The sequence below is a fragment of the Thalassophryne amazonica genome, chromosome 16 (assembly GCF_902500255.1).
Source record: "Thalassophryne amazonica chromosome 16, fThaAma1.1, whole genome shotgun sequence".
Lineage (NCBI taxonomy): Eukaryota > Metazoa > Chordata > Actinopteri > Batrachoidiformes > Batrachoididae > Thalassophryne > Thalassophryne amazonica.
This window is the reverse complement of record NC_047118.1, coordinates 59,320,234-59,341,992: the sequence shown is the minus strand read 5'-3', so window position 1 is coordinate 59,341,992 and position 21,759 is coordinate 59,320,234. Positions and strand designations below refer to the sequence as shown.

Sequence of the window (21,759 nt, the reverse complement as noted above, 5' to 3'; positions counted from 1 at the left end):
AATACATTATTTGCAAAGACCAATTTACAAGTTACAAATATGAAATTTTCATTTGTGGATATCTGAACACATTTGCAAATCAGTGATTATTTGTAGATCACCTGCGTGCATTTACAAATATTAATGAGACAATTTTAACCCCATACAGAGAGGAGGTGAGGACGCAGAATCAGCCTGCAGGTTCTCTGCACAGAGAAATCAAAGTGCACAGTTTGGCTGCAAATTTGAATCACTTATGTAGGATTCCCCCCGCCACTCACACGCATATACGTACATTTCAATTCCAGCGTCAAATATTTTTGAGAATAAAAATTTCATTGCTCTTTGAAAGGATATGCTTATATTTTTATTATCATATCACTTACATAAAATGGCCTTAAAACAATGTTGACATTGTCATTTATTGTGACGTTTTCGCAGTCAATATATTGTCTGACAAAATTTATCCTTGTGGCAGACATACAAGGTCTGTCAATAAAGTAACGGTCCTTTTTATTTTTTTCAAAAACTATATGGATTTCATTCATATGTTTTTACGTCAGACATGCTTGAACCCTTGTGCGCATGCGTGAGTTTTTCCACGCCTGTCGGTGACGTCATTCGCCTGTGAGCACGCCTTGTGGAAGGAGTGGTCTGGAAATGGCGGAACGAAAAGGACTTTTTTCCATCAGAATTTTTTCAGAAGCTGTTAGAGACTGGCACCTGGAAACCATTCGAAAAATTTATCTGGCTTTCTGTGAAAATTTTACGGGCTTCACAGAGAATAAGGTCTGTTACTACAGCTTTAAGGACCCCTTTAAGGACGCTCGGTGCGCCGCGCTCTGAGCTGCGATGACACGGCACAAGCCACCAGACCATTTCTAAACGGATGACTCTGTGGATACAAGACCGTCGTGTACTCTTTCTCTGGTTATCACAAGAGCTGGACATCAGCCATTTTCCGGCAGATTTCACTTTTAACAAGAGATTTTGTCATGGAAAGCCGCACGGAGGCTTCGCGCGTAAAGACCGATTCACTTTGGAAGCGAGACAAAGGAACACCTCCGTTTCGGCGTGTCAGAGGACAAGTTTGGACATGCCCAGCTCTCCACAATTTCACTGATATTTACTGGACTGGTAAGTATTGAAAGCCGAGATAGACATGTCCAAACTTGTCCTCTGACACGCCGAAACGGAGGTGTTCCTTTGTCAGAAATTGACAGACCTCGTTCCTTCAGTTTCTTACAAAAGTATCAGTATCGCCAAAAACTTTATGTACAGTGACCTCTTGACTCCCTCCATAAGCATTTCCCAGACCTTTGTAGACCTTGCAGGTCAAGTTCCCAGAGACACGAATGTCATTGCTGAGACAAGTAGATCTTTCAAAAGATTTTGACATTTTCACTGTATACACTTACACGTATCATGGCCAAGTCCAGGAAGACAATGAAAGCCTGGCTTTTAGGGTTGATCCAGCACAGTCACAATCCCAGACACTCCTCAACTCAGCTCAAGTGCTACATTCAGGACCTCATTGGTTCTGCAAAGTTGAGGTCATTGGTCCTTTCCTCACCTTCAAAATCTCCCAGGTTGCTGAGCTCCACCACCCAGTCTGAACAAGTGTTGAACACATCCTTGACTAACACCAGAAATCACTTGAAAGAAGTCAGACTCTGTCTCCAGTAAGCAATGCTCATAGGGCCTGTATATGTTGGCTAGAATCTTATTGAGTATTCAGCAAATTCACAGGATGAATGCTACCTGATCAACAGTCAAACACTTTCTCAAAAACATTGTAGGCTGTAAAGAGACCCTGCCTACATTCCTGCATGCATTCAGCAAGACTCGCTGAGTTAGGACCCAATCAATGATTGCCTTCTTCGATGTGATGCCAGACTTCTGTGGTCGCTAGGCGTCAACTGGCTGTCACTGAATCTTGTTGAGAATGAACGTCGCCTGGCACAGAGCGCAGTGTTTGCATTGTTTTCTGTACTGCTGCACTCCAGGTGATTGCTCTCTCCTTCTAAGAGAGGGACAAAAAGGTACCATCTCTCTGTAAAACAGATGTGCTGTATTTGTCAAGGTGTAAACATTTGCTTTTTTTTTTTTTCGCTTTTTTTTCTTTCCAGTACTAACGAGCATTTTGAAAACACTCTATCTTGCAGTGTACAAATATTTAAATGTACTATCCATTTACGTATTTTGCTCTGGTTATATCTCTGGATGTTTTGTTTTTGCTATATATGGTGACCTGTCCAGAGCTCGTCACTGAAATCTTTTTCTTAACCTACAGTTCTTTGCTGAAGTCTGTCAGCAGTATAAGAGATATCGTATGGAGAACCATCATAATTGACCCATTACAAAATAGGTCAATTATCTCAGAGCCCCAAATTTGAACGTAATGCAAGGAGGGGCCTTGGTTAGGGCTTGAATACTTATTTCCTTGCTCCTGCATTTTATTAATTTTTAACAACAATGTATCTTTTAACACTGAAAACTATCCAAATACTTCTGCTGCACCCAGAGTGTTCTATGTTTTTTTACATTTAAAATTCATTCTTTTTCTATACCTGCTAAAGCCTGATTTATGCTTCTCGGTCTCCGCAGCTCTGTAGCATACCCTCTTTGAGCCTCCTTCTGTAGCCTGATGTGCACCTCCCCAAAATTGAAACTACTTGTCGAAACGATGGAGAGCTGTGATTGGTCACTTTTCCGGTTTCACTCTCCCGTCATATTTACAAGTTTTTGCAGTGCACACACAGGTTACATTTTGCAACACTCAGTCAAACTGCAAAGATGCTCATATGACCAGCAATTCATGGAGGGAAATTGCATGTAATCATGATTTGGAGGTTGAACGACTGTATAAAGAAGTGGAGGTTGTTGAGGGACAAATTAGTCGAGAGAAAAAGTGCGTGTGTGTGTGGCGGGGGGGGGGGGGGGGGGTGAACAGTGGCGGTGCAGGCAGAAAGAAAGTCCCTGCATTGGCCTTCTTGTTGTGCCCCCTACTATTCCAGTGGTAAGTTGGATTGCAACACCCACCACCGTGACGGACAACTTCAAAAGAGTCATGTCGACATGATTGCATGGCCGTGGAATTACGGAGTTGTAGAAGCATGAATTAAATCCTTTCCTGCTTTTATTGTTCTTGCGTTTCAGTCAAGTTCACAGAAACTGTTTTAGAAGTTCCGTTTTATGGATCCATTGCTGTAGCAGATTTCAAGCATTTGATTTCAGTTGAGTGTGAACTCATGTAGCTAAACAGGCTTGTGGAGTTTGGTTCACTGTCCTCCAAAGATTCGGTGTCGCCGACTGAACGGTCTCCCCAAAAAAATTGGTCCATTTGGTCTGGACACCAGTTTTGGACGAGTTTATTAAAAAAAAATTATGCACCTGTACTTATCAAAACGGTACAATTTTTCACCACTCAATTAATCTGAAAACCTTTTGCCTTACCATCTGTTTTGCCGCCTTCTCATCCAAAACTCAAATGCATTTAAGTTTTTGGGAAACTTGACCAATTAATCACTTAAAATTTTGGCTGTTATTTACTCCATAAAATGCAGAGCTGCTAATGCTGTCAATGAAGGCTCAGGGAGGAAATTCTTTTTTTTTTTTCTCCCTCACAATTCTACACACAATACCCCATAATGATAATGTGAATAGTTTTTTTTAAATTAGTATTATTACAAATTTATTTAAAAAAATGACAACTAAGACATCACATGTACACAAGTATTCACAGCCTGTGCCATGAAGCTCAAAATCGAGCTCAGGTGCATCCTGTTTCCACTGATCATCCTTGAGATGTTTCCACAGTTTAATTGGAGCCCACGAGGGGTAAATTCATTTGATTGGACAAGATTTGGAAAGGCACACACCTGTCTACATATAAGGTCCCACAGTTAACAGTGCATGTCAGAGCACAAACCAAGCATGAAGTCAAAAGAATTGTCTGTAGACCTCCGAGACAGGATTGTCTCGAGGCACAAATCTGGGGAACAGTACAGAAGCATTTCTGGTGCTTTGAAGGTCCCACAGTGTATCTCAAATTACTTTTGCCAAGGCAGAGTGACTCACTTTGTCATTCATTGAGAGTGGTGTTGTCTTACTGTTTTAAGTTCTAACAGTGTGATGAAGCAGGTTCCACATATGAGGGAACTGATTCCTGTTCCGTAATGTTGAATCTGGTAAATTTGCTGCTTATAAGGAGTAAAACAAATCCTCTGCCTCTAGTAGAATTAGAAGAATACCATACTGAATTGCAGCTCCTTATTTTCTGTTTAAATTTTTGGTATAATTTCTTTGCATAAACTTGAATTGAATCACCATCAAATACATATTGAATTGGGAACAGGGGTGAATTGTCTTGCCAGGTAGTGTATCGAGATGTGTATCAAATCATTGTCAGTGATGAGATTCACATGCCTGGATGCTACTATTGAAGCTAAAACAAAGTGAACTGGCAATTAAACTGGTGGAATTGATAGAGGTCCACTACCAGTCAAAGGTTTGAACACACTAACATTCTGGTAGTGTATTTTCATCTGCTGTATTTTGAAAGACAACTGATGATTGGTGGTTCTTGTTTATGGTCAGTGTGAGGGACTCTAAATGTGGATCCTTCACCTCATAGGATCCTTCTGTGCGTAAAGTGCCTGCGTAGTTTCGTTGTCAAGGATAACTAAATGGATGATAATGATTTATCTTGTTGGTTTATGTTGTGTGTCTGTTCAAGGTTAGCTTCACAGTGACTGTTGGGTGGCTCAGTGTAATGTATTCATAAGAATAAGCCTCCTTATGTTCTGTCTCTGCCAGGACTACAGCAGCATAAGCATGATTGCTGTTCCAATTTCAAAGATTGTTGCTCAGAGACCCATCAATGATTAATTTATATCTGTGGAGCCAAGAGATCTGTAAGCTGTGCATTTGTACTGATGATCCTGTAATGCCTCGGAGTCCACCCATCAATCTACTTTAATCCGACTCTCATTTTTCCATTTGTCATTCACCATCCAGAAAATTGATTGGAGCAAGATATTTGAAGCCGGTAATGAAGGCGCTGTTGTTGAGTGATGGTGGATCTAAGCAATGCTGATTCACTTCAGTCTATTAACGACCACAATGGCCGCTCCTCTGTCTCTCCAGCAGCCATTGTATCTGCGTGACAAAGACTATCTGTCCCATCCAGAGCCTTATGACTCCAGCTGTTAGCTTCTGTGACAACTCTGCTTTCACCAGTGTCCGAAGCACTGGATTTTAATAGGTTTTCTGCTGGAGAAGAATGCGAGTGCGGCTGGGGTTCGAGTATCGTAAGCTTTAAAGTGGATATGACACTTAAAGACAACATAGTTTTATTACATGTAACAAAGGTTATATAATTCGGTCAGTCTAAACGTTTTAGGAAAGTGTACGCGGTTCTCCCTTATATATAACATTTGAACGTCCCGCCACTGAAAAATGTGCACGCCCCGTGATCAGCTTCCCGCTGAGCACCAAGCCTAAAATACATCACTACGTGTAGACCGTATCGGCTTGCGCGCCTGGCGGCCGTTGTTTACACTTTGTTTAGCGGCAGAAACTTTGATTAAACACAGCTGTCAGGGACTTGTTTGTCGATATGCCTGACCAGTGTGTCGCTGCATATTGCACAAACACAAGGGCGAAAGGTTTTAGCCTTTTCAAGTCCAGGCCGATTGATAGTAAGCCGCGCTGTTGTGTGATGCACGAAATGTCCGGCTGCCGCTCGCTCCGCTCGCACACACGCATTTGCTCCCGACAGTTGACAGTTTCCTCTACCGTCTCCATGTTCTCACCGCTCACAGGAACACATAAAATGTCAACCCCAAATAGTATGTTCACAATAATCTTGAAATGGTCAAGGAACTTATATAGTAAACACGGCACCGGCACGTAAACACGGCGGCGACACATTCGCTGTTGTTTTCGGCGATCTTTTTCGAAACTTTCGCCGTTTATTTCCTATTCTTTCGTGAAAATAACATAACTAAACATGGATGAATGCAATGCCAGGCACTCGAAAATGGCAAAAACCCGAAGGTAATAACGGTGGTCCGCAAGTAATAGCTAAACCGTCGCGGCTCCGGAACAATAACAAAGGCGGTAAACAGACGCTCGAATCGAAAATGCTATACAGTAATTAGAGTGTTATAAACAGCAGCAACAAAAATCAAAGTCTCCCTTACCATTCCGTATTCTGCACCCTTTCAAAGTCCATCGGAATTGGCACGTCTCTTGCCTCTGCTTTGGCTCTGCTATAAACACCGTCGGCATTATTTTCGCTGCCAGAATGCTCCTGGTTTGAATGTTCGTCCGAAAAATATGGCTCCAATCTGTAGGGTCTAATCACTGCTGCGACAATCTCAGGATCCGAGTCAGAAATAATCCACACTTGAAGAGGAGTCAGAAAAGTTCTTGATCTCGTCACTGTCCATGCTGAGGTCCATCTGTTCCTGTTGTTGATCGAACAGACAAAGACGGGACTCTCCATTCTGTGTGTCACAGCATCACGTGACCGCTGAAGGATTTCCAATAAACACACTTTTGAGAAGCTGTACAAACTTTATTTTTCAGTGATAATGAATAAAAACACTTTCAGCTTACGCTACTGTATGTATATTTTGCTATTTATACCAGTTTTTCCCTAATTTTTGAAGTGTCATCTCCACTTTAAAGTCGCATCCAAAAGACAGTCAGAGAAAACTGTGGAATAAAAGTCATATCAGAGACAAATGATGTAGAAAGATTGAGCAGCAACATACCAATTGCCTTCAGCGGCTGTGTGTGTGCAGCTAAGCTCTCTGACTTTAAATTCTGTGTTCCAGTACACTGTATGTAAAATCTATCATTTTTAAATTTGTGGCCCCCTCCCCCCTTTTCTGTCTCTTTGTATAGAGAGACTGTGTTAGATCAAACCCTGTCGCATCATGTTGGAAGAAGGTTGTGTTATGCCGCGGTCATACCGGATGCCAAGCGGCGCCACAAATCTGCGTCCTTGAGTTATAAAGCAGTCACCATTTGTTTTATTATACATCTTTGTAGTTAATGAAATTATCTTCATGGATGATTCATTCTCACGCGCACACGTGAAAAAAACAAAACAAAACTGGCTGCTGCTGCAGTTCATCGCTCTCCCCTCAAACTCTGTCATAATTGAGTTAAATAAAGGACAAAAGGGACATAAGTCCTGCTCACAGGCTGATTTCCAGAGACAGGACATGTCCACATCAAGTGTAAACTCCAGACATTTCCACGTCACTACATATCCAGTCCCTGATTGGTCATCGCGGCGCGACAAGACAAAAAAGTTCAGATTTTTCAACTTGGGGAAGAGGGCAACGCGATATCGCACCACAAACGTGCCAGTCACTCAAAATCGCTTTATTCACGTCCATCGCGTCGCATTGCGTGACTTGGACTTTTGTGGCGCCACAACGCGTCCTTCCATAGGATTACATGGCAATCTCTCACCGCCATCGCTCGCGTGGAGTCTGGTGTGAATGCGGCATTAGGAAGAGCTCTGTGTGTGTGGATGCAGAGAAGGGGCTGGATACAGCTTGTGAGAAAGGGCTGTCTGCCTGCTTCCTACAAACTGAGGGGAGCAAATTGCTTCACAAGCATGGTTTGAGTGCATATCCTCCAGATATGCATCTCCATGTTCTGCCTCATTCCCTGGTGGGTGTTATGTCATTATTATTGCAACCGATGGGGATAAGAAGAAACTTGAGGATTCTTACACGAACACACAGATTGGCTCTGGTCATTTGCTGTATATAATGTGAACAGTGAGTCAGATATGCAGTGAATCTTATTTGAACTTGAAATCTGAACAAAGCATTAATTTTCCCATTTCGGTCTCCCAACTTGTTGTCTGGTAGTTTTCCGGTCACGTGAGGTGAGGCTTCTCTTAAACATGACTACATTCAGTTTTGGAAGCACTGAGTCTGGGTAGGTTTGTGACTAATTGCATTAGTGTATACAGTGTAAGGTATGACTGTTGCTTTGAAACCTGAGTCATGCTTTGTCTTTTCTTTCCTGCTTCCTGTCTGGTTTCATTCTAATCTGTTGCCCCAAAAGGCAAACATAAGAATCAGATGGGCTTGGCTGCCTGCTGGATTGTATTACATTTGTGTACAGTCTCTAAAAGGGTTATGGATCAGCTTTTTGCTTTGTCTCTCTTTCTCTGTCACACACGTTTTTCCCAGGTGGGGCACCCACAGGGACTCTGTGTGGGGAACCCTCTGCTCCACTAAGGCGGTGCCAGCAGCCTCTTCTCTTCCCTAAAAACCCTGAGCCGGAACTGACCACCATCCACAACTCTGGTGCAGCTTTGATCTGGAGCCAGAGGCGAGAGGTAACAGTCTGCCACTGTTTGGGGCTGAAAAAGCAGTTATAATTCAGTAGTTACTTCAGCAATCAGTAACCAGGTGTCTCACAGAAGCTGATATTCCAGCAGTTTTGTCCCAGATAGTGTTCTGTAATGATTACTTATCTAATCCTCTCTCCTGATTTGACTGAAGGTTTCAGATGACAGCATTGTATGTTTCTGCTTCCGGTTACATACACTTACTATGAAGTTATTCCACTGCTTTGTTCAAACATGACTTTACCTTTATGGAAGAACACTTGAATGATTTACTTATTCTCATTTCTAAGAGGGCACATATCAATGTATATACACTCAACAAAAATATAAATGCAACACTTTTGGTTTTGCTCCCATTTTGTATGAGATGAACTCAAAGATCTAAAACTTTTTCCACATACACAATATCACCATTTCCCTCAAATATTGTTCACAAACCAGTCTAAATCTGTGATAGTGAGCACTTCTCCTTTGCTGAGATAATCCATCCCACCTCACAGGTGTGCCATATCAAGATGCTGATTAGACACCATGATTAGTGCACAGGTGTGCCTTAATCATGGTTTAGACTGATTTAGACTGGTTTGTGAACAATATTTGAGGGAAATGGTGATATTGTGTATGTGGAAAAAGTTTTAGATCTTTGAGTTCATCTCATACAAAATGGGAGCAAAACCAAAAGTGTTGCGTTTATATTTGTTGCAATATGGCATTCTAATTTCTGTGAAGATGAGGAGCAGTGACCTTAATCGGCACCAGACTCCAGCTTTGCAAGTGACAGAAAGTGATAAGCTCATTTTAAGCTTCATGTAACTTCAAAAACACATGTTGAGAGATGGAGTAAGAGGGACAAAGTGTCTCCTGCAGCTACATTCATACAAAATTCTTCCTGCAGGGCTGTGTGGGCTTGTGATAATGTTTGAGTTTTATAATGCAACAGCTGTGAAGCAACTGGAAAACAAGATGACTTCTGATTTGTACATTTCTGTACTGAAATGGTCTGTCTTACTGACGGCCACACCTGCTCCTAATCAGTCATCATTCTAGTTGTTTGGATTGATCTGGTGCATCAAAGTTCACTAAACGTAAATGAGTTTGTCCTCATTATGTCCCTTTTTGAGCTTCATATTATTTATTGTTGTCAAAAACTTGGAGATGGAATCTTGGCTAGCTGTGTACCTAGCTATAGGTAGTAGAGCCTGACCGAAATATCAATTTGCCAGTAATATTGGTGATACAATCATATCTGTATCTGTGTTATTTTGGCCTGTATTTGTTTTTATTTTACTCAATGCTGTAAAACATGCTTTTAGCTGTTTGGAAATGGTGTCATTACATTGTTCGTCCAGCAGAAGGTAGTTCCACAGCATTCTTTACAATGCTTTTTAGCCTGGCTGGGACCCCCATCCATCCCTTGGTCATGCTACAAGAGACTGAAGCACAGCGGTCAGCTGCCATTCATTTTCGATCAGACTGGGTGTTTCACAGTGACGAGAGACAAGTGATCACTGGGCTGCCAGCTAGGTGGGCTAAAATTGATAAAATCTATTTTATACAAATGCTGAGCAATGTGACACGATGACTGTCAGTTGGCGTATAGGCAGTATGACATACTTTGGTTGGTTGTTCATTATATTTGGTCATTTATAATTGTTAAAATTGTAAAACATAAACCCTCATTTACATCTCTTTGTCATGAAGGTTTGACAATGAAATGCTGGGAATATTAGCCCTTTTTTAAGTGTATGTGCTTGCATGCGCGCGTGCAGTGGTGGGCACAGTTCTGCTAATCCACTAATTATTGAAGCTAACGTTTTTGTTAGCGGATTAGCTTTTCAGATAACTTTGAAAACAATCAGCAGACCAAATAGCTTCTGATAAATTTAGTTCTGATAACTTTTAGACCACTAACATTTTTACGGGCATAGTAAATAAAGCTTAACGGTTAAAAACATTTAAGTCTAAAATCAAAGATTTTAGTGTTTACCTTTTACATGTTTTGTAGCAAACAGGCAGCCATGAATGGCAGAATTCAATCTTCTGCAGGCAGAGAAGAGGATAAAACAAAGATTAATATTTTTAACACCATACAGACCTGCCGTCATATTACTGGAGTCATGCACAGGCATACAGTTTTGACTTATGGTTAAAATTAAACAAACTAATTCCAGACAAGTTATTGAAATTAATGTCATGTCTGTCGTTTTACAAAGTGAAAATATTAGCTATATGTTTTAGTTTTAAAGTAATGCACTAATTTTGAAGGTTTTAGCGTTTAGACACACATGCCTCAGTGCATTATGGGAAGATTAGTTTCCTGGCATCAGTGGTTGGCTGGTCGGTATAAAACACAAGTTACTGAAACGCTTGAGTTTTACAAATAAATCTGTATATGTAAATATGTCATTTTTTTCATTTGTGAAAAAAAAAAGGGGGCAATTTCAAAACTAAAAATTCTGCCATCCAATAGATGGCAGTGTGTATTTAATTATTTATTTTGGCCATTTTTCAGAGAATATGAATGACACAAAAAGCCATTTATTGTCAAACAACTGTATTTACTCTTTTTAAATCATATTGACAACAGAAACTACCCAAATGACCCTGATCAAAAGTTTACTTACCCCAGTTGTTAATACTGTGTGTTGCCCCCTTTAACATCAGTGACATCTTGGAATCTTTTGTGGTAGTTGTGGACAAGGCTCTCTGATGCTAAAGCTGCCACTGAATGTGTCTTGGACTTTATTTACATAAATTATGAAGAAATACAAACAGTATGGCACTATATGGTAAATCTGCATGGAGTAGACAGTTCTCAAAAACTGAGTGACTGCAAGAAAGAGAAGACTGAGGAAAGACACCCAGACAACCCAGAAGAAGTTACAGGTTTATGTGGCTGTGATTGGAGAAATTGTGCATAGTGCATTTTTTGCATTTTGTATCACCAGTTATACAGCTTCATGATGAAGTGGTATAGAGGATTCTTCTTAAAAAGAAGACCTGAAAGTTTAGCTACAAATTGCCAGAAGGTGCATCTGAGATACAAACCTAGATTTGCTCTGTTTTGGTGAAAGAATATCCTTCTCCGCTCTTCTCCACTAAGAAGCCAAGAGTGGTGATGGAAAATGCTGTGCCAAATTGCCATGTTGTCCATCGCATGTTTATTGGTCCATCTGTTTAAATTTTAAGTCCTTATGTCATACCACAAGCTGGGAGCTTCCTGCCTGAATCCACTGTTCAATTCTCCATTCTTGTCCATCTGACAAGGGTTTTTCTTTTGTCTAAACTGCATCCATTAACATCAAATATGTCATCCAATGCTCCTGCATTTGTGAATCTTGCTTATTTTGGGAATTTAAAAGTCCTTAAGTCACAACACATGATGTGGTGTGCATTTGTACTACACAGACTTTCTGTGTGTGTTAAGCTCACTCCCAGGAAAATGCTGTTGCGTTAGTTCTACTTGGTGTTTTTTTTTTTTATTGAACTTGTGACATATTCTGGAAAATATAGTAGATGGATATCCACTCACTGCACTTAACAGGTGACATCTGTTCATTTACGAGGGAAAAGATGTATAAAATTGGTTTGTATTATTCAGCCTTGAAACATTTCAGACCACACCATTAGTTTAAGTTGTGGTTTTTCTGTGATATTGGGTACTTCAGGTGTCGTCACTGGTTCTAGTTGCATGTTATTATTCAGCTCATCATGCAAGTATAAGTATACTTGTATAATACTTGTAGTGTACTTAATTTAGCTGGCATAAATAAATAAATAAAAAATTCACATCTCATGGCGCATCAGTGCATCCTCTGTACACTCAGTGCTCCTGATTGTTAGTTTAGAACATACTACAAGTACTGAAAATATGTACTTTGAGTCTTTTCAGCCTTAGTGCTGTCCAGAATCCTCACAGGATATCACATCTCAGTCACATTGTAATTTAACTGGAGTCCATGGACTCACCAGTGAGTCCAAATATATTGTTTTTTGTTTTTCTGGACTTCTGAAAGTCTCTTGTGCAAGTGCTTTTGCCTTGAGTTTTAAATTATGCTTTCGTCCTGATTTCAACCATAATGGAAGTTTGACAACCATTTTACTGGAGCCTATTAAAAACAAAAGTCACCGTCATTGTCATAAGGGTCACAGGTGTGACTGTTAAGTTTTGTTTTTGTGCTTTTTTTTTTTTTTTTTTTTTTTTTTTTTTTTTTATAAACATGCTGGGAGAGTGTGTGTGTGTGTGTGGGGGGGGGGGGGTGCACAATTGAACAACATTGTGTCAAAAAAACAAACATTTGATTGGTGTGATTAGCCACACTTATGTCATTTATGTCAGCAGAGACATCAGTGTTTTTTGTTCTTTTTGTACATAATTTGAGCATCCCCTGAAATGACCAAAAGTAGGTTTTTATACATTGGTGATCATTTTATGCTTTGTGTTTTCATTTTAGGCTGAGAATGGCCAAGAACAAGCAAGTAATGGTAAGAAGAATTGCCCTCATTGTGTAATGAACAGGGAATGACTTGCATTAGTCTGTGACCACAGCGATGGGCACATTAGTAAATTCCGTGCCTCTTAAAAAATCACATTGTGGTCTTTGGCTTGGTTCATAACATGGCTGTCATACTGTAACATTAAAAAAAAAAATGCAGCACATGCAATATCCTTTTAGAAGCCTGTCACATGACCTCTTTGATGTGGTTTGGCCATGTTGTAAAAGGAGGATGGATGACAAAGAAGCTGTCCTTTGACATCAGCTTAGTTTAATATTCACTAACCTCCAGGTGCACGTTTGTCAGGCTCCTCAGATAATGGACAGTTCGACCACATGTCTCTGAACATTTTGAAATCAATACTCCTATTTGCTCTGCTTTCGAATGAGTGGACTTTTTACAGCTGGTAAGATTTTATTGGGAACATAAGAATACGTCAGCTGGGATGTGAATGTGGTGTAGTTGATGTTGTTTTCCCACTTCTTTTAGACCTAAATGTTTCTTTGAACACAACAGGGGGTGTGTCCTGTGGAGTGGACAGGCTTTTTCAGAAATGGGCACTGTGGGTTGAATTTACGAGATCTCAGAAGGGTTTCCTGTTATTATGGACTTCATCATCCAGTCTAGAGCCTTGTTATACAAATATATGTAAGACATTAAAATAACATGAGTTGTTAGATTGGAGAGTGCTCTGGGTTTGGCAGCCTCCAGTAGTAGAGAAGCATGACGTGACAAGTCTTTTCTGTTGAATTTAAAAATGTCTGGTTTTGGTTAAACCAGATTGCCCTGATTTCTCCGACATCCATGTTACAAGCCTCAACTCATAGTGGCACCACCATGGTTTTGATACAAACCTTGGCATTTTTGGCTGGTTGCATCTTGCATGTCTGGTAGCGCTAAGGTTCAAACTGTTAGAGCTCTTGACCCACCCCCACTAAAAAAGTGGTTCAAGACCACCTGTGCAACATTCTCCATATAAATCAGAAGGAGCATCCAGTGTAAACTTGTAGCAAACTAATGGCTCTAATTCACAGAGCGTTGTTCCTTCCTGCTTTATCCCGGATAGAAAATCAGGGCACGTTTTGAAATGTCATAGTAATTTCTTGATCCATCTTGAACAAAAGTAGTAGTTAACGACCATCATCTTGGTCAGTTTTGAAATTGGGGAGGAAATTTTCGAGCTGTTGAGAAATTTCATCCCAATTTGCCAAATCGACGCTAGTGCGCAGTAACTTCAATTGTTCATAGTCTTTACAGCTTCAGTCATGTTCTGATGTCTTTAAACAGGGTATTCCTAGTGAGTACAGCTTGAAACCTGTTTGTGCTCCATCGGGGTAAGAAATTGGAGCAGATGCAGCCAGGTGCAGCTCCTCACTTTTGTTTTCAAGTGGGTTGCCAGGTCTGAACTTTATAAGCCAGCTTGTTAAGAAGCAAATTGGAGTAAGCAATTTATCCCATTTTGCACTTTTTTTCTTTCTCTTTTTTCTTATCGTGGACAATCGTAATAGAACAGCATCCTGTGGAACAGGGTTGGAACATACCATCTGTATCTGACTCCCTGTGGTCACCTGGAGCATTCAGCCAAAACAAATCAGGATCTCATCTGTCTTTCCTAAAATTCTCACCTTTTGTAGGAAAAAAAAATTAAGAATGAAGGTATAAACATGACTTGAAATGGCAGCGACAAGTACATTTCATTGAAATAGCTGTAAACTTGTCAGCAGCTGATTAGCTGACATGAAGCATCCTTATGCTAGCTAGTTAGACTAGAAAGTCTGTGAAGTAGTTGTGCTTGAGTTGACTCTGCAAATGATGTATTCTTCTTGTAAAATAATTGCCACGGCCCACTTCAGTGGCTCCACATTTCTAAGTCTGTCATTGGCGCCTGTTTACGTCCTAAGAAGGGATGGGTATCATTTAGGGCTGAAACGATTAATCAAGTAACTCGAATAATTCGATTACAAAAAATGTTTGAGGCAAATTCTGTGCCTCGAAGCTTCGTTTAACGTTGTAGTACTTATACCAGGCCTGTGTGTGGCGCTGCAACGGCCGCAGGAAAAAAAAAGACAGGAGCATAACAGCTAATCAAATTAGCAAAGTAAAAAAAAGTAAAATAAAGCCTTTTAAGAGAAAGATGGTCCACGCTGATCATCTGAAATAGACTTACTGTGCATTTAAAGTGAAGCAGTATGTTTGTGTATTTTTAAAAAACACACGGACCCAGTCTTCAGCTGCTGTCTCTCTCTACACAGTGTGAGGGGCTCTTAGAGCAGGCGAGTCACAGCTTTGTCCCCGGCTACATTGACAAACAGCAGAAGTCCACTCTTTCTTCTGTTGCCCTCAGACTCACACTGCTTGACGTTTTAATTTTTGCTTTTTTGGGCAACACACAACACTTCACAAACACGGTAACTTAAATAAAATAACTAAAAAAAAAAACTGACTGAGGCTTGCATGTTCAATCTCCAGCTGAAATGCAACTGCTGAATTGCAGAGAACGAGGGATAAAAAAAAAATCAGGGACCAGTCCATCAACCTTTATTTAAAAAAAAAAACATAAAAATGGTTACGTTTTACAAGTTGGAGAAAACAAAACAGAAAGCCATATCCCATCGCCATTTCAGCAAAATGTCAAGACTTTGGTGCAGTGGCATTGTGCCACTGCTTAGGGAGAGCCCTGGACTATTGATGTTTAAAAACGCAGAAGTACTTTTTATCCGAATACTCGATTAGTAAAATAATCGATAGCTGCAGCCCTAGTATCGTTAAGAAATTATTCGATCCACCGACATCAATAACCTTTTTGCTTAATGGTTCCCTTATCGGTCCTTCAGAGTGGCTGTTCTTTTTGGGGGTGTTAGTCAGGAAAATGATCATTTCTCTACATTGATTACAGACCCTGCAGCAGGTCTGTAATCAGCCGTTTCTGCAGCACGGCTTTGCATTGAACCTTGAATCAATGAAGCAGTGCTTCGATCTTCTGCCTTGTCGGTTCTTTGTTTTATTTGTCTTTATCTTAATTTTTCCCCGCTAAAACCCCAAAGAGCATACGAGGGCTGTCCGTAAAGTATAGGTCCTTTTTATTTTTTTCAAAAACTATACGGATTTCATTCATATGTTTTTACGTCAGACATGCTTGAACCCTCGTGCGCATGCGTGAGTTTTTCCACGCCTGTCGGTGACGTCATTCGCCTGTGAGCACTCCTTGTGGGAGGAGTCGTCCAGCCCCTCGTCGGAATTCCTTTGTCTGAGAAGTTGCTGAGAGACTGGCGCTTTGTTTGATCAAAGTTTTTTCTAAACCTGTGAGACACATCGAAGTGGACATGGTTCGAAAAATTAAGCTGGTTTTCAGTGAAAATTTTAACAGCTGATGAGAGATTTTGAGGTGATTCTGTCGCTTTAAGGACTTTTCACGGTGCGAGACGTCGTGCAGCGCTCTCAGGTGGCGTCATCAGCCTGTTTCAAGCTTAAAACCTCCACATTTCAGGCTCTATTGATCCAGGACGTCGTGAGAGAACAGAGACGTTTCAGAAGAAGTCGGTTTCAGCATTTTATCCGGATATTCCACTGTTAAAGGAGATTTCTTTAATGAAAGACGTGCGGGCGGATTGCAGCGTCGGCTCGCAGCCGCCGCGACGCTCCGTCACAGGAAAAACACCTCTGCTGGAAGCCTTAAGGACAAATTGGAACATCTCCAGCTGATAAACAATTTCTCATATACTCACTCCACTGAAAGCCATCAAAAGCCAACTGGATTTTAACAAATGGTTATCAACACGGAGGTGTTTTTCCTGTGCCGCCACGCCGCGTCGGCTGCGTCCCGACGCGCGGACCCGTCCGCACGTCTTTCGTTAAAAAAAATCTCCTTTAACAGTGGAATATCCGGATAAAATGCTGAAACCGACTTCTTCTGAAACGTCTCTGTTCTCTCACGACGTCCTGGATCAATAGAGCCTGAAATGTGGAGGTTTTAAGCTTGAAACAGGCTGATGACGCCGCCTGAGAGCGCTGCGCGACGTCTCGCACCGTGAAAAGTACTTAAAGCGACAGAATCACCTCAAAATCTCTCATCAGCTGTTAAAATTTTCACTGAAAACCAGCTTAATTTTTCGAACCATGTCCACTTCGATGTGTCTCACAGGTTTAGAAAAAACTTTGATCAAACAAAGCGCCAGTCTCTCAGCAACTTCTCAGACAAAGGAATTCCGACGAGGGGCTGGACGACTCCTCCCACAAGGAGTGCTCACAGGCGAATGACGTCACCGACAGGCGTGGAAAAACTCACGCATGCGCACGAGGGTTCAAGCATGTCTGACGTAAAAACATATGAATGAAATCCATATAGTTTTTGAAAAAAATAAAAAGGACCTATACTTAAGGACAGCCCTCGTATGTCTTTGAGTACTATTTACCTTTTTTATGTTAAACTGACCTGTTATGGTCTTCTGAAACAGTTGATAGATGTATTTTATAACTTAAAAGCGGGACTGATGCTAATGCGTTAGCATGTCTATGGCATTTTCAATATTAAAGTTAGCGTTAAGCTGTTTGCATCTCAGCACGTTTGTGTGCATTTGTTTTCTGTATAATAATTAATGGCTCAGTGATTGTTGTCATAAGAGTCAAATGTATTACAAATTGTAATTTTTTTAAATTTATTTTTATTTATATAATAGCAGCAACAACAATCACAGTAATAATAACTAATAATGCTACAATACAATTTTAGAGAAAGAGACAAAGAACCTGATACAACAAAACACAACAGAAAAGATAAAACCAACTAACAATGAACACAAATATAGAAAAAAATAACTGTTTCCTGTGAACACCTAGTGACTCTTACACCTCCATTTCATCCCTGTCTTATTTAAGTTTAATGACAATTTGTTTTGGTCAAACCATATTTTCAATTTGTTCATTTCTTCAGTGATTTCCTCCAGAACTATCTGCCAAGCAAAAAACTGCTGGATCCTAGTAAGAGCAGAATACTACTGGAATAAATTTGAATAAGGAAAGTTTTTTTTTTTTTTCTTTTCTTTTCTCACCAAAATGGATGCTGCACTCACTGCAGTTTATTGTCTGGAATAGCCCCAGATTGGATTTCAGGGCTCCTAGAATTCAAACATTTTCGTGCCGGTGGTGTTGGCGGGGTAATTTTGGGTTTCAGCTTTTTGTTTTGTTTTGTTTTTCACCACTTTCATCCCTGAATATGTCAGTCGTAAGTCACTTTTGTGCAGATTAAAGTCACTAACTGGGACTCCTGTCTTCTTGCGAGAAAGAAACGAGAATGGTCCTCCGTTTTGTTCTCACAGCTCCAAACGCTGCGCGGCTCTCTGCCGAGTCAAGTTAGAAGGATAGAGTCCCGTCAGAATTAATAACTTCAAAGCGAAACGCTGTTTAAATCAAATGACACATCTTTCCAAATGTTGTGATACAGACAAACTGCAGTTGATCAAAACGTTTTTTCCTCCCAAAACGAGACATCCTGTGCTGACGTACAGCAGCTGGCTGAGCTCAGCTCAGAGGTATGGAGTGACATTCATGCCAGAATGTCTGAAAGGAAATGCTTTTGACAAAATCTACAGATCTTGTTTATTTTTATTTATGTCCAGAGGTCAAGGATCTAGTGACCAATTTAAAATGTTGACATAGAAAACCTATAAAGCCTGCTTTAGTACACATAAAATTCACAAGATGTATCAATAAGGGAATCGATAAGGAATTGGACTGATAAGCGGAATCGATAATGGCATTGATATTGATTAAAATCTTATCATTACCCATCCCTAGTCCTAAATGGTGCGACTAAGCTCTCCCATTTCAAAGGCCACTTGTAAAGTGGGGAAATTTTTGTAGCCTTCTTTCCTCTGCAGATGAAGAATGCAACAGGTGGATCCTTAACTGTCCAAACAATCAGTAATTTCATCCCCCAGCTTCCTTCAATATAAAATGGTTCATAAACTTAAGACAAAACAACACTCTTTGGCTCCATATGTAAATTTGTGAGCAAGTCCCTTTGATTTCTCGCTTCATTTCACTCAGGGTCGCCACAGCACATCAGAGGTGGATCTGCATGTTGAAGTTTTACGCTGGATGCCCTATCCGATACAACTCTGTTACATGGAGAATGGCCATATGTACAAGTGTATAAACGCGAAGTGACAAACTACTAAGCTACAGGTTATGCCCACTGTGCTAGCATGCTGTGTTCATCTGTCTAGGTTGCCAGACAGGTAGAGGCGGGTAAAGTTATTGACACAATGACAAATTGCTCAGTGGGTTAGATAGTCTTTGAGGGGCAATTGGGAAGTTTTGAGCATGACTCATAAAAAGTAGGATGTGGTTCTCCATCTTTTGTATTCTGAGAAACAAACATTTCTCATCATTGCACCCAGTGAGTCAAAACTTGATGCATTCTCCAGAAATGTTGGTTTCTCAGAATATGAAAGATGAACCACGCCCTACTTTATTTGGGTCAGGCTCAAAACTTATCAATTGTCCCTCGTAATTTCAGCACGGTTTGGTCCGGCCTGCACTGTGTGAAGGGCTGAAGCCTGAAGAGTTTTATGGGACAGCCCTTAGAAGGGTGCAGCCGCTGAAATGGGACACAGCCATTGATTGTACGACCCCGAGTGACCCCTATAAGCAGGTATAGAAAATTAGTTACTTTTTAATCTACTTAAGTGTAATTCATCAGTGAGCAGCACAGTGCTAACAGACAGATTTCCATACCTAGATCTCATGCAGGTTCCAAGCCAGTATAGAACTTGATTGAAGGATTTCCTAAAGTACTGCATGTATGAAAAAAGGGAGGGTTGCAGAGAGCGAGTCCACACACAGCTGTAACAACTTTAACTCTTCAGTAGCAAAATGTTAACGGAAAAGAAAAACTTGTGCTTTAATGAGCCAGTCTGATACATTCTCAGATGTCTGAGTGTGTTCTCTGTCAAGACCCGGCCTAAAAATGTCAGGTGCAGAGAAGAGACTAAACTGTGTTTTAGTCACAATTCGGCTTCACTTTAATGCTTACAGTTGATTGATACAAACAAACAAACAAAAAAAGTTTATTTCCTACACTGTTTAAATTCATAAAACCCTCTACACTGAAGCTGTAACATTTGTGCTGTGCATTTCTAGCTTATTTGTTTTCAGCTCTACTGTGCTTTGGTGGAAGGCTTAAAGTCAGTCAGAACTGTATTAAGTAGTGCATGTAACGGCACAGAGTGAAAGGTGATCACAGACTACCTGCGTCTTGTTGTTGACTTTGCAGATTGTCCTGAGGATCCTGAAGAAGAACAGGAGGAGGAGCAGAAGGCGACGCCGCAGCCTTCTACCCCATCAGCAGGTGCCAACGCAGCCGCCGGTAGTGGCAGAAACCCACCAGGTGGCAAATCTAGCCTGATCCTGGGTTGAGACCACTCTTGATTTTTCATCTGAACACTTTTTTTATTTTATTCTTTTTTTCTTTTCTTTTTTAAGAATATCCCACCTGTTCCTCCTCATCAGCCAAGCTACCTTCTGTCCATTTAATTCACCTTCACTCACATTGCTGTAACCATGTCTTTTCTCTCCACCTTCAGACATTTTTGTTTTGATCCTTTTTTTCTATAAAAAAGAAAACTGTTGATAAAAGCACTTTATGTATCTCAAATCCCGCCCTCCTTCATTTCAGCCCATCCTGTAGTGCATCGCGCCTGCTGGGAAAGGCATGCCCTTTAGCTTGTCTCTCATTCTTCCCTGTTGTAAATGGTAAAGGAAAAAAGATTTGATGCGTGGATTTCTAAATACAATAAAGATTGATATGAATTTGCTGTTTGTTCTCATTTATTTGTAAGTGCCACCAGCTGATAGAGGAACAAAATTTAGTTGTCAAAATCCATTCTAAATTGTTATATATGTTTTTAAATCTGTGTTCTCTGATCTCATTCTTTCTTTATGACATCACAAAGGCCCCTTATGGTATGAATTCTGCCCTCTGTTGGCTGGTGGAGGTCACAGTGTTTATGTGGCAGAGTCATGTGCTTTGTAAGTCCAGCCTCTATTTAATGCTGGTGTAATTTTCTGGAAGCTTGAAGTCAAAAGCATGAATTCATGGTGATAGTAACTCATCCTGCAAGAGAAAAATTAATTCTCCGTTTCAGTTTGTGTGCATAAAGAGCTCGACGCAGCAGAATATTAATGTTATTTGTGTAGTGAACTGGAGCCAGAGGGGCTGAAACAGACTTTGTAGCTGGAAGACTGCCCGGTCAAAGTAAGCACAAAAGCTGCCTCCATTTCCATAAAAAGATACTGTAATAACGACATCATTGACTGGACTAAGAGTGTGTGTGTGTGTGTGTGTGTGTGTGTGTGTGTGTGTGTGTGTCTGTCTGTCTTTGAGGGGCAGAGCCCTTCTACATCAAATACATATTTTGATATGACGAAGCTACTGTATTTTAAGAAACAATAATGCAGTAATGTTAATGCAGAATTCCAGAATTGTTCTGCTTTGGAAGTACGTGCTGTCCGAATGCTTTCCAGTTTTCACAGTAATTATCTCTGCTGTTTGAGCTGGAACTCCAGATCCCAACCTGGATCAGCCTACAAAGTGTGCTGTGGCACTGCGGCGCATTTAAGCCCTAGTTTACCATGAAAGGCATGCAGAGGTCACTCCAGATCAGCAAGACTGTTTCCTTTCCTGGAGGAACGCCAGGATTTTGGAGTGCGGTCAATAAAAGCCTGTTTTTGGTAAGTGGAATTCCAGCGAGTCTTATTATACCTTCACACACACACAGTTGGTTTTGGTTTGTTAGAGCTGTGGAAATATGGGAAAATGTGAGAAGAAAATGGCAGTTTTCATAACAGTTCCAAAGCTGTGGGGATTTTTGTGATTACCAAGGAAACAAGCAAATTAC

General features: G+C 40.6%; 1 protein-coding gene across 2 annotated transcripts in view; it reads left to right on the top strand.

Annotated features, from left to right (window-relative positions):
- The window catches only part of LOC117527997 (jupiter microtubule associated homolog 1-like), a 32,407-nt gene extending 11,731 nt beyond the window's left edge, over positions 1 to 20,676 (top strand). Inside the window, exons 3-5 of one of the 2 annotated variants that reach the window (XM_034190518.1) lie at positions 8,205 to 8,353; positions 12,820 to 12,850; positions 20,127 to 20,676. In XM_034190518.1, coding sequence (XP_034046409.1) covers positions 8,205 to 8,353; positions 12,820 to 12,850; positions 20,127 to 20,278 — 332 coding nt within the window. In that variant the 3' untranslated portion in view covers positions 20,279 to 20,676. The remainder of the gene's footprint in view (positions 1 to 8,204; positions 8,354 to 12,819; positions 12,851 to 20,126) is intronic. The other variant, XM_034190519.1, reaches the window with a different exon arrangement.
- The last annotated feature ends 1,083 nt before the right edge of the window (positions 20,677 to 21,759 follow it).